The following is an 18,117-nucleotide window of genomic DNA, read 5'->3' as shown; positions in this document are numbered from 1 at the left end:
CTGGGGGTTGTGAGCTTCCTGATGTGGGTCCTGAGAATCAAACTGGGTGCTCAGCTAGACTAGTACATGTTCTTAACCACTGAGCCATCGCTCCAATCCTGAAGCACAACATGGACTCTGAACTCATACTAATACACCTTCTGGTGAGGACATGAGCGTGCAAAGGTGGCACCTTTGCACTACGAGGAGGGCAATTTCCACCTTGTAGACTCTTAGAAGGAGTGTGAGAGCCACTTGACCTTTGAACCAGACTTGAAGAAACACTGGCTTAGACTTTCCTCTTCCAGGAATGTCAGCAACAGCATGTCCTGCAGCCCATTATAGCCAGTAAACTGGCCATGTGCTAGGTGACTGATCAGAGAGAGAAAACAATAAAAGGAAAAACAGAGGCTCACTATGGCTCCTTGGCATTAACAGTGACGGAGAGCCTACCAGCAGGAGGAATCTGTGCTTCAGGTGCTTGTTTGGCTGAATGCATCCGTACTGTGGTCCTTCGTTGTAGATTGTCCCCGTGGGATCAAAGAAAGGCACGTAGCCGTCCTTGCCAGTGCAGAGATAGACTTTCTCCAGCTGCAGCTTGTAAGCAGAGTGGAGGCTTTGTTCTGGGTTCCAAAGGACTCGGCCGTAGAGGATCTGCCCTGCACCAAAGAAAGGCACCAACCAGGTTGGACTCCGAGGGTAAAGAGGAAGAAGTGTCAAGGGCAGAGAGGATTTGCCATACGTCCTCAGAATCAAAAGTGCATCTTCTATGAAGAGCTCTGATTCCAAGAGCCCCGGAAATACACACTTACCGTTCACCGCTCCTCTAATTCATTGATATTACTGGAGTGTTTGTTATATTACCAACCACTCAGCTGCACACAAGGGATGCAGAGGTAAGTGAGATGCAAACGAGAAGACAGAAGTGAGAGCAAAGAGTTCAATCCCATGGACTGACAACATTTATCGAATCCGGTATTTGCTGTACTAAATTTTCTCAAGCAGTAAAACTCATGGGGGTGCTGACAGCCTTCTAGCTGAGGAAACTGAGGCACTGAGGGGCGGAGCCGCTGAAAGCCACCAGGAGTGCAGGAAGTGAAGGCAGGATGACTCAGAGAGATGCAGAGCAAGGGACTTTGGCTTGACAGCTCACTCTAAGAGCATGTACAACGTTGTACATCACCTGCTACAACTGAGGGAAACGCTTTATGTTAAATGAGTGTGGGACCAGCCAGGCTGGAGTCTGCGCCGGCAGAGGTGGGAGGGGTTTAAGGAGAGGTGATCTTTGAGTTCTCTCCTAAACCACGAACAAGCATTTATCAGAATATTTTGGGGAGGGAGAAAGGACAGACTATTCTAGGTACACAAAGTCCATACAAAAATACTGAAGACTGAGTTGGCAGGAATCCTAGTATGGGAACTGTTTTTTGAACAGCATCTGAGATGGTCTCAAGTTCTTTATTTATTTATTTAGTTCTTCCAAGAGTTCGAAAGATAGGCTCAGTCATCATTTTCTTAAGTAGCCTATGCTAGGGAGGTCCACAGCATCGACAGCATAGCTGGGAGTCAACGGGAGTACTCCTGCAATCACTCCAGGGAATTCAGAGCTGAGATAACTTAGCCAAGTTAAACATCATGTTAGAATTGGATTGGAAATGACAATCCTCTTCCTACCCAGAACAATGCTTCCCCCAATGCCAATCGCTACGACATGGAGACTAAGCATGTATTTTATAAGTTGATGGAAGAATGGGAGTCTTTCCCTTACCTCTATCTTGGCTGCCCTGGAATGGAAGCCTGGGAGATGTTCCCCGCAGAGTTTACGGACTGACACATAGGCAGAGATAGGCAGCCAGCCCAGGGGCCCAGAAGAGTCTCCTCTTTAGGCAGAGCCACTTCCTGCGGCTCGAGGAAGAAACTGACCTTTGGAAAAGGCTCCTTTGTAATCCATTTCTGCCAGTGACAAGTCAGATGTGTTGGGGTCCATCAGGAACACCTTCTCGTTATTGCAGAGCTGAAACTCAGTGTTGAGCGAATACACAACCGGCACGGGGCGGTTGGTCTGCTGGAACGCAATGGGGATCAGGAACCTAGATGGGGAGAGGTGAGAGCTCCTTGAGGGCAGAGCCAGCTTCACATGGCATCTGAGCTGCCCTCTTGGCCGCCCTTCTGACAGGGTACGCAGCTTCACTGTGGCTGCTGACCATTTACTGAATGTATTCATGAGGATAATGTCTTTTATTTGTTTTTATTTCTTTTTTAATTTTATTGCTTTATAAATATTACCATTCAGAATTTCCACTTTCTCCCCTCTTTCCATTTCCCTCCTCCTCCTCCCCCTCCCCCTTTTGTTTTTATTTCTTGAGAAAGGGTCTTGTAGGATATTTGATCACACTGTGAACCCTGAGTTTGTGTTATTTACTAGAAAAACCTGTGCGTAGTGGGGCTCAGCCCTAGCACACACCTCACACCTTTAATCCAAGAGTTTTATGCTTCTTGTAAACAGGATTAAATAAAAACAACATTCCATAGGCCAAGAGGTCTATGACAGCAAGCAACCAGCTGACAGGAAGTAACCACAGAACATAAGCAGGAGTCAGAAAGACGGATAAAGAGATGCACAGGAAGTAAGATGAAGGGACATTGAGTTTGGTGACCTTGTGGTTTGAAATGACAAGGGGTAGTCTCTTTCTAGGATGTTGGCAAAGGAGGGAGTTCAGCTAGCTGTTTTCTCCGCCTCTCTGAGCTAGCAGGTTTTCACCCCAGCATCTGGCTTTTCAGTCTTCACTGGTAAAATCAAATGGTTGAGATTTAATTAAAAACAATGTTTAGATTTAGATGAAAACAACAGGGTCTTGTGTAGTTTAAGGCAGCTTCGACCTTTCTTCTTCTTTCATTCCTAGCCCTAGGATAACAGGCATGCACCCTACCCACAGTCAGTTTCTACAGTGCTGACATCACTCCAACACCCTACCAGCTGAGCCACATCCCTGGCCCTGCCTCTCTCTATGAACAGGATAACTTAGTCTTTAGAACTCTTTGGTATCAGCTGCACATTTTCCCCTCAAAGTGGTGTGTGTGTGTGTGTGTGTGTGTGTGTGTGTGTGTGTGTGTGTGTGTTATACGTTGTATGCATGTATGTGTGGATATTGCACATGTGGTGGCCAGGGGTTGGTGCTGGTTCTTCCCCTCAGTCACTCTCTATGGTATTTTTTGAGGCAAGGCTCTAGAGAACCCGGAGCTCACTGATTTGCTAGACTGGCTGGCTCCCAGAACTTGAAGGCTGGATCAGAGTATGGACTCATATCTGAATTACATGGAGAGTTCAAATGCAGCCTGACTGACAGCAGCAAGACTCTGTCTTAAAGGCTGAGCAGAAGAAAACACCTCCACACGAAATACCACAAATAAAAATCACTAAACACTGGTACTGCTCTATTTAAGACAGGTGCCAAATACATGCTGGTCACACATGTGTCCTCTGAGAAGCTGACACAGTCAAAAATGAAAATTTTTAATGTTGAACACATTCATTAACGTGTCCAAACGTGACTCGCCCTCTGTTCTTCATGGTTTTCCTGACACCATCCCTCCCGCCTGTCTATGGCAGACTGGGGCCTCTGGTCTTCCTGAATTCCATTCCACCCGTCCCCTAAAGTGGCACTACCAAGGTGCCCCAGCTAGACTTTTCCGAGATTCACGCACTGAGTCCTGAACTCTTTTGGTGAATACTTAGATGCTCTGCCACACCCATATACGAAACTGTTAAAGTGGCTGAGAACGCAAGACTACACAGGCCATGGACATAGGGGGAAACCCAATATTATCCTGCTAATGGTACTCAGCAATAAAATGATGTCCCATAACATGCTGCTATCACTAAAAATCAGTGTCTTTATTCAACCCACATCAGAGATGCTTCTCCTGGCAGTAGATGGGAATTAACACAGAGACCCACAATGGACAACGAGCCGAGAGTGGGAAACTTGGGAGCACTCTTTCCTGCATGGGAGGTCTTTACCAAAGCCTCGGGGATTTGCCTGGTCACCATGTGTCCTCTATGTGGCTGACTGGGATACTTTCAAACATTACTGCCATCAATTATGGTGGCTCAGCATCCAGACAGAGACCATCTAAATCTTCACCTCCTTTCTTGCCAAGGGCTTTTTCTCCACCCAACAGCAGCTACGCTACTTACTTTCTTATTGCTACTGTGGACAAACACCCCAGAGTCCATATTCAAACACCTCACACGCTGGCCCCCATCTTTTCAGCTCCTCTCTTCTTTTATCACACCATTAATCCTTCCACCCGCAGCAGGACCTTCCTGGATACTCTCCCCAGAATGCAAAGGACCTGAAATCCTTTACACAGCTCTGGTGGAGATAGCCACACACAATTACTTCCTTATAAACACTTGGGAGATCAGCCCGCCAACTTTTCAAGTTAAATCTACACCTACCATATGACCCAGCCATCCCAAGAAAACAGGAAACATGTATTCACACAAGGATTGCATATACATATGCAGGACAGATCTATTTAAAATAGATCCAAGCTGGAAAGAGCCCAAGTGCCCATGTAACGATGAACTAACTGATGGACCGCTATTTGCCATAACAGGCAAGACAACTCAGCAATGGCAGAAACTGCTTATACAGTAACACAGAACACCAAACAGTCATGCCAAGTGAAATGAGCCACAGAAAAATAACTGCGGTTGTATGATAACACATACGGTTCCAGAAAACTCACTCTCCTCCTGGTGACAGAGAGCAGATGAGGGGACACCTGGAGAAGGGGAGGCTTGAGGGGGCTACAAAGAGGTGTGAAGAGACTTCTGGGGGAAATGGCTGCGTGTGGTCTTGATTGCTGTGATGTTTCGCAAGGAAACACATGCGTCAATATGTATTAACTGTGTATGTGTGCATCAGGACTTTGTTGACCATCAATAACACAACAATTTAAAGATAATTTAGCCTGCTTGCCAAGTCTCACTGCTCACTTCCTCCTTTCCCTCAGACCTCCGTGTTCCTCTTGCTTCAGGCCAAGGCTGGATTCAGTCAGATGCCTATCTTGCCAGGTTTAGTCACCCAGTTCACCTCTCTGGAACCCATACGCTCTGCCTGCTTGCACTGTTTAGTGGATGAGCCGACTGTCTTGGCGCCAAGCTAAAGCTAGCCCCTTCCTTCATGTCTAATGACTGCCTGTTTACTACCCTCAAGGCCCAGCTCCACCCCGTGCACCGTTAGCTCTCCCTTTCACAGCAGCACGCAAACATCTGGAAGTGTTGTCTACCCTAAACCACAGCCTAGTAAAAGTTCTTAAGAAATAGGGCTTCTCACCTGTCATCAGTTGCTCTACCATTTCCCCAACATTCTTTCTAGAGAAACCCCTTATGACTATTGCTCCTGCTTGCTGACCTCTCTTGAATTCACCCCATCCCCCAAGGTTAGCATCTTGTGTATCTCACCAGTTTGTGCACTACCGAACCCGGTATTACCAACTCTAGCAGCCAACTCTCAATCTTTCAACAAGAAAGTGACACCTCAAGTAGTTCTCTCTTGGTGCCAATGCTGTCGTTAGCATCTTCTCTCAATGTTTTCTAGGTGGTGCTATGTTCTTAGACAGGTGGCATTAAACTATAAGGTATAAGGTTTTTAATACCCCGTTGTAATGTAATTTTATAACCTTAGTGTTCAGACCATGAAAGACACTTGATAAGACCTGAGTGAATCCTCACATGGAATGAAGGAATAAGACCCGATGTGGTCTGAGGCCCGAGGTACAAGCTGGTTCTTTTAAAATAAAATATTTTGTTGATTTATTATGTATTTGAGTGCTTGCCTAAATGGATGGATGTCAGTGCACCACAAATGTGCCTGGTGTCCCTGGTGTCCAGATGAGGGTGCTGAAGCCCCTGGAACTGGAATTACAGATGACTGCTAGCCACCATGTTGGTGCTGGGGTTCCCAAGAAGAGCAGCCAGAGCTCTTAACTGCTGAGCCGCTGCTCCAGCTCCATATAGTTGGTCCGTATTCTTCTCCATAGTTTGTGTGTATAAAGTCTCTATGAACACTGAATTAGTGGGTGTGACACTGATCCCGGGAGATACAGAGCTAGGTTTCTGTGGATGCCTGGTTATAGCATTCCACCAGCAGACCACACACAACCATTCCTTATGTGTGTTCCTATTTAAGGACCCCTTTATTCAATACACATTGTTGATTCATTAGCATCAGACTCACGGCCACCAATACAATAACCCATGTCTGAATGGAGTTTATCTAATTCTCCATAGGCACATGACAGCCCTTATGTGCTTATGAACAGTAGAAAATACATCAGTTCTGTGCTTAGGAGTCACTCAAAACAGCAAGGCCACCGATGAAATGTACGCAAGTGAAAACAGACAGCATCCAACAGACCGTGAGGGGTCCCTGTACTCAGAGAGCTGATAGCAGAAGGCAGAGGACTCTCTTGTTCAGCTCCAGCTGGGGCTGTGCCTGTTAGGTTTTTAACATCTCAGAATTACAAACATGTGTTAGCGAGCAGGAGAATTCTTAAGTAAAGAAACAGAATTAGTGGGGAGCACCAATATTGGCCTACCTCTCTGGGGCATGTGCAGTGCAGGCCAAAGGCTTCTCTCCCGGGTCCACCCACGGCTGTGTGGGCTGCACGGTGCAAGGGATCAGGTAGATGGTGTATTCCCCAGAGTAGTCCTTCCTGGAAGCACGCAGAGCAAATTGGTGCCACAGGCAACACCCAACGGTGACTTAGCCCCAGAAAGACACGGCTTCATTGAGCAGGGTCAGGAGGCATTTCTGCCTCTATAACTCTGTGAGAGCCACTTTCAGGGACTCATCTCTGACTACGCCAGCTTCAGAGTATTATCCCAAGGTGTTAACAAAACAAAGCATTTTCATTTACTCCAGCCTTTTCTATGAGGAAAACTACAAAAGGCACACTGCTAATAAAAATCTAGAAGGTTCAGGGGATGGCAAATAGAGAGTTCAGAAAATCTGCCTGGCAATTAGGCTAGTGTTTCTTGATGACCGAAAACCTGCTAACATATTCTTAAAGGCAAAAGCTTCTGTCTGTTAAGACGTGACTGTGTCAAGAGATGTTACGGCAAAAAAGGCAAATCACACGGAGACAGAGCATCTCTGCAGAGCAGAACGGAAGCGGTGGCCTTGCAACACCCACCTCCACTTGACTAGATCTCCATTTCAGGGTCCCCTTCCCAGACTCCATGGCCTCCTTCCTTTTCAGAGTTGAAGAACACAAAACCATGGATTCTCACTGGGGGCCACTCAGTGGGAATTTGTGTGCTTATGGCGAGACACAAAATTCTCCAGCAGCCCTAGTGGCCATCACTGACTTGTTATTAGTGGCAGCTTAAGTGGAAGGCAGGAGAACTTTCAGAAACATCTGGAATAATCCTCAACTGTTGATGTTTCAAGCTCTTGAATAAAGTCGAGAACTTCTCAGACCAAGCATTTACCTGTTGTAAGAGCTTGTGGCTCTCCAGAGTTGATGTGGGGAATCGAACGTCTGAGCACTCCATAAGAGTTGCAGGTCAAACTCAATTCCTCCTAGGTGGTCTGGGGTCAATATGAAAGACTTCACATCTGGGAGAGTGTGGTGCTCCATCACAAACTGTCCTGTTTCGGAGCGAAATACACTGTGATTCGTGAGTTTACAGTGTTTGCCTAGGGACCTGACTTCTGTTTTTCTACAGAAGAACTAAGGGTGCTGATGGAGGTATGCCCTTGGGGATACATCTGACAATGGCTGAGATAGATAGCATAGTGTCTTATTCCAGTCCACCGCCCTATTCACAGTGGCAATGAGGGTCACATGATATACATATAAGCACAAGTGGAAATGTGCTGAGCTCATATGCAATTTTATTGATATTTACGGGATCATGAACACTGAATATACTCAGGCTTGAATATCAACAGACATATTTTGGGGTCTCAGTGTTTTATAGATGGAAATATCCATGTTGGATATAGTCATGTTCAGAGCTATTCAAGAGTTTGGTAGAAGAAAACAAGTGCAGATAAAAAAAAAGAATATAAAGGTGTTTTTAGCAAGACATCATGGCCCTTAAACTTCAGAGTTAGCATTCAAGGGAGAGTGACGGTTCTGGAGGGAAAGAAACAACCAAATGTAACATGGAGTTTGACCAAATCTACTTTCCTTTATGAGTATAGATATGAAGTAAACATAAAGAAACATAAAACAAGTAGGAAAGGCATCTGCAAGGTGAGAGGCTGTTTGCACGGGACTACTGCTCTGTGTCAGGTGCACTGCGTGTGGAATGGTACTGTGGCTTCCTTGTTCTTAGACGAGGTCTACTGAAGGGTGGGGGTAATGGACACGAAGACGGAAATTTCCTTTCAAATGAGGTTACCCAATAGAGTGTGTGTATGTTCATACATGGATGGTAAAATGTGAACAGTTATTTACTTTTTCTTCATGGTTCTTATCTTTGACTTTTCTGAATGTTTAAAGTATTTTTAAATAAAGAAGTAGGAAAAAAAACCATGCAGAAATTACCCCTGAATTTGGCATGGGTCTTGAACTCAATGACGAGACGGCCATCCTCTCTGATGTAGATTCTTATGATCTGAAGCCTTGCCGAGAGCACACTGTCTGTCTGGATGCCTGGACAAGCAACCACACACAAAACAAAGTCAGGGCGTGGAGAGGACCCTCCCAGATAGTGACCTGTTTAGACATTGTCCCAGAGACATCTCTGAGAGGATCCAAGTATTTATGGGAATGTAATATAGAGAAAAGTTATTTATTCCCTTGACAACAGACATGAGTGCCGATGGAAATAATACGCAGCTCATTCTTGGTTCAGTTTTCTCCAGGTCCACTGTCCTGAAGGAGCGCGTTATCTATGTGGCTATCACTGTTCCCAGATGCAGGTTAATCCATTTTAGAAAACAGTGGGCTCGAACTCCTGACACTATAGCGCCTCCGTGATGTATTTTCTTTTACTTTTAGGACCTAGAGGAGTCCGGAATTCTGACATCTACATTTTATACTCAAACCATGGAGAGGACAGGGAACCTTGTAGAAAGTCAACTGTGGCTTGACACACAGTAAGTAGAGGCAGTTACAGACATGGTGCCCAATGGGCTCAGAATGAACTAAAATAAAATAGAATCAAAGGAGGAGAGAAATAAAAGTTATGAACTCCTCCCTCCAAAAAAGACATGAGCCAAAGGCCCAAGAGTTGATTTGGTTCAGGCAGGAGAATGTCAAGCTCTTTTCCCTTGGAGAATATAAAACAAACATGATTTGAGCTCAAGCCATTCAACAGAAGAAAGAATACATTTTCAGTAAGATGAGACCTCTCTAAAGAATGCTCCTGAAGTTCTTCAGCAGCTCTCCCTCAGATGGAGGCTGTCGCCCCTAGAAAGGGAGGGGTGAGCATGGGAGCAGCGGAAGTAAGGGGCAGTGGGCTTGGGGTCATGCTGAGCACAGAACATCGGAAAGGGGAAAGAATCAAACAGAAGGATAACAGATCAGCATACTCTCTAGATCTCGGTCAGCCTTTCTGTTTCTCTAGAAGACCATGGGAACGTAGCTACTGTTAGAATTCATTGCTGAGTTAGTCACGATCAAATGTGAGGTAGAGCAGCTAAGGCATACCTGTCCTCCAGAGAACCGTGTCATAGAAGAAAGAGAATTCCATCTCCGTGTGGTGCTCCAAGGAGGCCCAGCCCCTAGGGGCTGTCACATAGATGTAGGACACATAGAGAGGCACGTGCACTGTTAGGAACGACTGTGCCGAATCCCTCACCTGCCGAGGAAACAGTGTGTAAAAGACAAGCTTACGTCTTTCCTGGGAGGAAAGGGTAGACGACATTGCCTCTTGGCTCAGTGTCCACCCACTCCCTTGGTCACTGGCTCATACAGTAATTCCTCATCAAACGCCTAACCTGCAGTTTGTCCTCAAAACGTAAAGAGGGTACACGGTGGCCAAGAGGCATTTTCAGAAGAGGTGACCTCCAAGGGCTTTTCTGAGAAGGTGACACTTGGACACAAACATTTTGAAAGAGTTAAGAACCATCTTCGCGTCTGACCCTCAGTTTCTAGAGGCTTTCTCTGGAAACGTGAAGCCTCACAGGGCAAGAGATGAGCCCGCTGACTTGTACCCTTCTGTCAGCGTGCTCACCCTGAGACCCGGAGGAGATGCTGAGCAATGGTGATCAGCATGGCACCCAAGTTCTGTCCTCTGGTTTGAACACACGCCTGGCTCAGGGTGTCTTAGTGAGCATCACATTCTCCTGCCAGGAGTAAAGGCCCCACTGACACCTAGGAAGCTTACCAACAGCTCAGGGCTGCAGGGCTCCCTCCCGCTGTTCCCTGGCACAGACAGTATTGTGGAGACTTGATTGTCAAGATCACCATTCAAGGGAACACCACTCTCTAGGGGGCTCCCTCAAGATCACCATTCAAGGGAACACCACTTTCTAGGGGGCTCCCTCACGGTCATTACTTGGGTGCACTAAGGTACGTTTTACTTGGCCATGAACAAGAACTGGATGGGAAAATAACAAAACGGTAGCAGATGTCCAAGTGTGGATGGGAGAATTTATTTAAAAATTCATATTTTTTGCTCTATAAATATGTATTTCGTCTATAAGAAAAAGCTAATACGTTTGGAACAATTCTATTGTGTTAATGGGCAACTACTATGAGATCTTGATGGATCTCCATTCTCACTGGTTTCCTTTAACCTAGATGATGTTTCTTGCTAATCTTTAAGAACGTTCTCTGACAAATATTTCATGCATACCTGCTCTGTGTTATGCAGAGAGCATGAGCCAACGTTTAATGCGGACTCAGGGAGGTTGTCTCCGTACTAGTTGAGAGACACTGAATAAGACCTTATTTCCTGTTTCTCTGGTGTTTCTTCAATTACAATGAGCAATTTCTATTATTTGTAGAGAAACGAACAACAATAAAATACTTCAGGTTTATTTTTCTATCTTAAATTTTAAAAGTGGACATAAACACTTCTTGCCTTTGGGACTTTTCAAAGACTGTTATGAACAAAAATACCAAGCTCTGCAATTGAATAAAAATTATGGAGACCAGGGAATGTTAAGTTTCGAGGGGAGGAATAATAAGGTTTGTGACTGTTCACAGCCTGGGACTATGTGGGCCAGGCATCTGCAGAAACAGAAACAAAGGCAGGCCGCCTGGAAGTTTCATCCAGTAGAGGGCAGTGCTGCACACAAAACCAGAGGCCCGGGGAACAAAGAGAACACTTTGGAATGAGAGATACTCCCCAAAGGATTACACCCTCTCTACAGATTCTCTCATTTAGTGGGGTTAAACTTGTTTTTGGAATGGAAAACAAACAGATAACAAGTTTTGTCTCACTGAGATAAATGCTCAAAACTGGGATGGGCCTTGAGAACTAATTTCCCCATGAGATAGCTTGGTCCTACTGTCTCTTTTACAGATGTCTCTGGCTTCTCCCTAGAAGAGCTGCTGTCATCAGGACTGTCTAGTGGTTTGCTGAACATGCACACATACACACATGCATGTGCATGTATCGGGTTGTGCTGGGGTTGTGAATCTGGGCTAAGCATGGAGTGAAAGCGCTCGAAACAACAGCCTCTTCCCAGTGTTCTGGAATCTAGAACTGTCTTCTGAGAGCCTGCCACCCGCTATTCTAATTCATTGCAAGCGGGGAAGAGAGTACATGCACATGAACAGTATCAAATTAAATCTTCTCTACATTCCAAAGGATACACAGAGAAAAGAACCACACAGACATCTAAAGAAGCAGGTTCTTGATTTTTTTTTTTTTAAGATTTATTTATTATGTATACAACTTTCTGCCTCCACACGCCAGAGGAGGGCGCCAGATCTCTTTACAGATGGTTTGGAGCCACCATGTGGTTGCTGGGAATTGAACTCAGGACCTCTGGAAGAGCAGACAGTGCTCTTAACCACTGAGCCATCTCTCCAGCCCGGTTCTTGATTTTTGTACAGATGGCTTGCCACAGTAATTTTCTTATATTTTAACTTGATTTAGAAGACTGCAGGGCTATTTTAATCACAATACTGCCAAGACCCAGAGAAAGGACTTAGACAGAATCTATTCCCTACCTGGCTAGCCCAGTTAGGACTGTTATGTGCTAGCTGAACAGAGTTGGCATGGCACCCAAGCACCCACTTGCAAGTCGGGAGTCACGGAGCCCCTGCATATGTTGATGAGCTCGGTCATGTCATAGAGCGCATTGAACAGGGTACCCACCTGGAAGTCGGCAGTCACGGAGCCCCCGCACACGTCGATCAGCTCGGTCATGTCATAGAATGCATCGAAGGTCCACACGCAGCTCTTCAGGTTCAAGTGTCTGTACAGCTGGATGGTCTTAGGCTCCCTGACGCTTGGGTCAAACTGGAAAGGGCGGTCATAGCCGGGGCCCAGGGCAGTGCTGTGGAAACCTGCATCATCCAGGAACCCTGCCTCTGCAGGGGAGGGAGAACAAGGGACAATGACGTGGTCAGAGCCTGCCAGGAGCTGGGTGAAGGGGAGATTGCTGAGCTGTTCATCTCAGACTATGGCCGGATATCCCTTGGAATCCCCATGTACAGTGAGGTGGAGAGGAGATTTCTTAAATGAGTGAGCCACCTGCTAGGGGCTGAGGACATGGCTCAGCAGGCAGACTGCTCCTCTCAGAATATGCATGAGGTCCTGATCAGGGATCCCCAGCACCACAGAAAAAAAGCCAGGTATGGAGGCCATGTATGTGCATTCCCAGTGCTGGAGCATGGAGACACATGTGTGTAGTTCCCGTGCTGGAGCATGGAGACACGTGTGTGGATCCAGAACTGGAGCATGGAGACACATGTGTGTAGTCCCAGTGTTTGAGCATGGAGACACGTGTGTAGATCCAGTGCTGGAGCATGGAGACACATGTGTGTGGTTCCAGTGCTGGAGCATGGAGTCATGTGTGTAGTCCCAGTGCTGGAGCATGGAGACACGTGTGTGTGGTTCCCGTGCTGGAGCACTGAGACGCATGTGTGTAGTCCCAGTGTTCGAGCATGGTGACACGTGTGTAGATCCAGTGCTGGAGCATGGAGACACATGTGTGTGGTTCCAGTGCTGGAGCATGAAGACACGTGGGGCCCTGGAACTCAGTGGCCAGCCAGAGAGCTCCAAGGCTTAATGAAGGGATTGTGTTTCAAAAAGTAAAGGGGAGAATGACTAAGGAAAACACCTTTAATGGAGCTTCGGCCTACACATGTGTACAAACACACACATGCAGATGAACTTGCACATACGGGGGTGGAAAAGAGAGTGCACTGAACTGCCTGTTGGCTGGTATCAAATGGGGCACTGCCCCTCTAAGAAACTCGGGGACCCAGGAGAAAGGATGAAGACAACATGACATCATGGGTGAATAAAGCAATTTCCCAAGTGTTTTCCCAGCTCCTGTGACTCACCACTGGTCTAGGTGAAACTGACCTGCTCTATGGATCACAGCCACGGATAACTATTTTTAAGACCAATATGAAAAAGAGCCTTATGAAAAGCCATAAAACCAAGATCCGACTTCCTTCTCATCCTTCCTCCAGTAGTCCCTGAACTCTTGGGGGGATAAAACTGCCTTAATTAGTAAATAGCTTGCTAAAGATGCCTGACTCAACCCCACCTGCTACGGGTCAGAATTACTAGATCAAACGCTGCCAAGCCTGTGAGCTGCTGTGAAGTACAGAAGACAGTTGAATATTGGTACAGTTTTAGAACATTTGAAATAAAATGAACGGTTTCACGTTTTTATTTATTTGTGTATGTGTGTGTGTGTGTGTGTGTATGTGTGTGCATAGATGCACACACCTGTATGTGTGTGTATAAGACTATGGCATGGAGGTTGGACGGCAGCTTGTGGGAGTCAGTTCTCTCCGCCTACCATGGGCCTGGAGACCAATCTCAGGCCATTAAGCCTCTGAGTACCTACACCCTCTGAGCATCCTGCTGGCCTCAGGGTATAACTCTTGGAGCACTAAAAGTGGCCATTGTACTTAAAAGAGCTAATGTATCCACAATGTTTGCCACCAGCAACCAGCCCTTTGTCCTGTCAGGGACTCAACGAACCTGTGATGAATTTAAATATCTTTAAGAGGGGAGAGGTAGAGATTTTCAATTTTTAATCACGGTAGTTTCCTTCATTGCCTATGTATTTGGACCAATTCACCTTTCATGTGTAGTTCAAAAATTTGGGCTCAACTGTACAAAGACCACCACTACCAAGAAGGGTACCTAATGAATATGTAAGAGCAGATGAATGCACTTCTGTCTTCCAAACCACTGTTGAATGATTCATCAGATGAAGCGGTGGGGGCAGGGGGCAGTGGGGGAGCACACATTTCACGGGCACTAGCCAAGGCAAATGGAAACAGACAGTACTTTTTGTACAGTGCAGTGTCTGCTGTGTCGAACCAAGACGTGATGTGTGCCGTTAGCTCTTGGCTGCGTCAGGCCCTCATCTGCTGTGGAGTGCCCAGCCAAGGTCAAGCTCTTGCCAAGAATGGCCCACCAGTGACAGAGGGAGGTAGGCTACCCAGCGTTCTCCTCGGCCTTTCTCTCTTCACTAGGCTGCAGCGCTGTTGTGTGTTTCCCTCTGCCCAATCCTACTTCTCCCCCTTACCTTTGAGTAGATGCTGATCTCTAAAGAAAACTATGTTCCCTACACTTTATCTCAGTTCCTGCTTCTAGAGTATCCATCCTTCAGCATCTAACGCTGTGCTTTCTAAAGGTGTTGCTGTCATGGGATCCCGGAACTAAGAACGGTCTCCATGGGTGGGGAAGTACCTCATATTTGCCATGGAGGCATTTTAAACTTAACAACACATCGGATCCTCCCCATTTGACTGGTAGAAAGAGTTGTTTTTGCATCACAGACAGATAAGAACACGGTGGCTGAGAGAGGTCAAACCACTTTTGTTCAGTCAAGGTAATGGCTCAGAACAGGCTTGGAATCTAAGTCAATCGCATCTGAGAGCCCTCCTTCGCTTGAGCCCCCCCCCCCCCCCCGTGTTTGGATGCTTTGAAAAATTTGACACAGAGTTGGGGGTTAGAAACCACACAAAGGCTGTTCCTCCCCCTGGAGTCCTGCCTCCAGCGCACAGGAGCAAGCTCACCTGAGAGTCCTCGCAGGTCGCGGGCGGTGACTAGATTGGAGCAGACATGCTGGTGTCTGTAGATGGACTCAGACAGCAGGAAATGCAGGTTGTGCAGGGGCATGGTGGAGATGAGTGGCAGCATTCCGTCCTGGTGAGGGATCTGCACGGAAATGTGGATTCTGGAAGGGAGAAGACAGACGTGTCCAGCTGCGGGTTGGAGCAGCCGACTGGACACACGACTTTGTCGTCACTGATTTGTCTTCGCCAGAGAATCTAGCAGTTTTTATCCCCTCGAAGTTTTTCCACGTGGGATTTGTATCTGAATGCGAGCATGTGGATCAGTGGTTCTGAACCCCCGCTAATGCTCCAACCCTTTAATAGAGTTCCTCAGGCTGTGGTGACCCCGGCCATGAAATTATTCCCATTGCCACTCATAACTGTCAATTTGACTGGGTTACAAATTGCAATGCAAACATTGGTGTTTTCTGATGATCTTACGAGACCCCGGTGAAAGGGTCAGTTGAGCTCTGAAGAAGTTGCCACCCACAGCTTGAGAACCTCCGGGTCACATGCAGGGTCACTTTCACTCCCAAAGGATCTTCAAGACTCATGGCAGTCAGGAAGCATAGGCGTTTTTTTTTTTTTTTCTTTCTATACAGGATAACAATACACTCACAAATTACTATGAAGCTTCCATTTTCGTTAAGGGGCATCCTTGTGTCTTTGGGAGCTAAGACTTAGTGACTGATACAGCTGCTGTGCCTGCTCTGTCTCCATGTTCACATGCTTCTTCGTATGTGTGTGCTGTATATGCTATCGTGTGTGTGCATGTTTACATGTGTGTATGTACGCACGCACTACGTGTCTTCATGTGCTCTTTAGGAAGCTAGAAGCTGGATCTCACTCCAGGTCAAGGCGGGGTCTCTTGCTAAGCCTGGAGCTCATTGGTCTAGCTGTCTTGGCTAGCCATGTTGCCCTGGTGAACCCCAGTCTCCGTCTCCTGAGTGCTAGGATTACAAGGGGCTTCAACAACTGCTCAGTTGATTTCACATGGGTCCTAGGGATCTGAACTCCATCCCTCATACTGTGTGCCAGGTGCCTTTAGCCACTGAGCCATTTCCCCAGCCTGTGTATATGTTTTTAGGCATTTATTTTAATAATAATAACGAATAATAAAATGGTTGAATTCTTAAAATTTAAGCTCAGTTTCTTCACCCAGCCACACCCTACTAACCACAGTGTCTTTGTGCTCTCTGTTTCGAGTCCCCCCGCCCCCAAACTCCTTGCATTCCGTTGTGACCATCCTCCGTGTACAGCAACCTTTGGCTCAATCTCTACTCCTCAGAGCTGGAAAGCCTTTGTCCCAGGCTGTGTGTAACTCATTTACTCTGGCTGCTGTTTTCTTGTGTGTTTACAGACTGCTTATCTCGCCTCCCCACTCCCGAGGACAAGGACCATTTCCTTCATTGCCTTTGTCTCTGCAGTGCATGTAGAATACAATTCAAAATAAAACATGAACTTAATAAATACCGGTTAAAGCCCAGGACGCAAGCAGAGCCGTACTTATGGGCTGCATTTGTTTTCATTGCACAAGTTTAAATTTTCACGAAGCTTATTGAGTGTGGGCTTTGAGTTTCTAAAGCTTGTCTGCAAACCCATTTTTTTTTTTTAGAGGAATTCAGACATGAGACATAAGGAGCTTGGCTCTTCACCTAGGAGAGGGCTGGTGCTGCCTGCATTCTTCTGTTACTGTTCCCTAGCAGAAATAAATCCTACTCTGTTTGAAAAGACGAGGGATTTGCATACACTCGGTCCCACTCAGTTGTTCATAAAGGTAGATGCTTAAACTCCATGAAGTTTAATGAATATGTATGACATGGAGGACTTCTCCTGCTATGCAACAGATGAAAGTATCCGTCTCCCATTAAAATCGTGGGGGCAGAGGAAAAAAAAGTCTAGTGACTTGCAGTTTTGACCGGGTTATTACTCATTAGTTCAGCAGATATTCAGCAAGTGTGTCTTGGGGGACCAGCGGCACTGAACTAGATGGAAGAGATACAAAATAGATCATCGCCGGTCCCTTCCCTTAAGGTTTTCACCATCTATCACACCACATGGATGCCAAGAATGATGATAACACACTGAACGCAGCATAGATGGGCATCAGAGGAGTGGAGGAAACATTAAAAGTGTTCCTAGAAGAGACGTTGGGTGTTTCCCATTATAGCACAAGAGGACTTAATTATGGCAAGCGGAGGCAGTGGGAGAGCTGGGATTGGGACTCTAAAGCATGTAACACCAAAGCCTTTGAAGCTCTTGGGAGGTAGCGTGATTCTCTGCAGGTGGCTGGCGGGGCAGGTGCAATGCACAAGGTGAGACAGACGAGGCTAGGAAGACAGGCAAGTGGCCAGACCTCGAGGGGCCTTGGAAGAAAGCCTTTCTTCTGGGGCTCTAATTACCATGATTTAAACTTGCAGAAATGTCTCACACTGATCTCGCTGATCTTACTCATCTGATATGGAAAACACACACGGATACTGGCAATCCACTTATGGGGGGCAGGGGTGTGGGATAAAGTGGGAGGCGGAAGATGTTGCCTGACCTGTTAGGATGCTCTTTGTGTTTGACGTCCAGGTATTTCAAGGTGGCAATGAAGGACTGTGCCTGGAAGCCTCGAGCTGTCCCAGCTACCACTGGGGTGTGACAGATAGCACTGTCTGTTCCAATGGTAACAACATTGCTCCTCAAGGGGGTCCCTACATGGCCCACCTTGTCCACAGCCTTTGCCACACAACGCACATGGAACCTCCGGCTGAAGTAAATGCTGTCTAGGACCTATGGGACAAAGCACCACAGACATGAATATACTGCATAAGCACTGTAAATGATGAGTGTGATACAGGAAACACTGTTACAGAGTTAGCTATGAAGGCCATCATCCATCCATCCATCCATCTACCCATCCAT

The 18,117-nt window shown here is 46.5% G+C and overlaps 1 protein-coding gene across 1 annotated transcript in view; it reads right to left on the bottom strand.

The window, feature by feature from the left end:
* Positions 1-18,117, bottom strand: part of Fras1 (Fraser extracellular matrix complex subunit 1) — a 407,009-nt gene that overhangs the window by 6,062 nt on the left and 382,830 nt on the right. Inside the window, exons 64-72 of the mRNA XM_026785092.1 lie at positions 17,753-17,985; positions 15,169-15,329; positions 12,278-12,492; positions 9,655-9,805; positions 8,548-8,655; positions 7,484-7,643; positions 6,589-6,705; positions 1,903-2,069; positions 433-638 (exon numbers count right to left, since the gene is read on the bottom strand). Of these exons, the coding sequence (XP_026640893.1) occupies positions 433-638; positions 1,903-2,069; positions 6,589-6,705; positions 7,484-7,643; positions 8,548-8,655; positions 9,655-9,805; positions 12,278-12,492; positions 15,169-15,329; positions 17,753-17,985 (1,518 nt within the window). The remainder of the gene's footprint in view (positions 1-432; positions 639-1,902; positions 2,070-6,588; positions 6,706-7,483; positions 7,644-8,547; positions 8,656-9,654; positions 9,806-12,277; positions 12,493-15,168; positions 15,330-17,752; positions 17,986-18,117) is intronic.

The sequence above is a fragment of the Microtus ochrogaster genome, linkage group LG1 (genome assembly GCF_000317375.1).
Source record: "Microtus ochrogaster isolate Prairie Vole_2 linkage group LG1, MicOch1.0, whole genome shotgun sequence".
Taxonomy (NCBI): domain Eukaryota; kingdom Metazoa; phylum Chordata; class Mammalia; order Rodentia; family Cricetidae; genus Microtus; species Microtus ochrogaster.
This window is presented reverse-complemented; position numbering and strand designations above follow the sequence as displayed.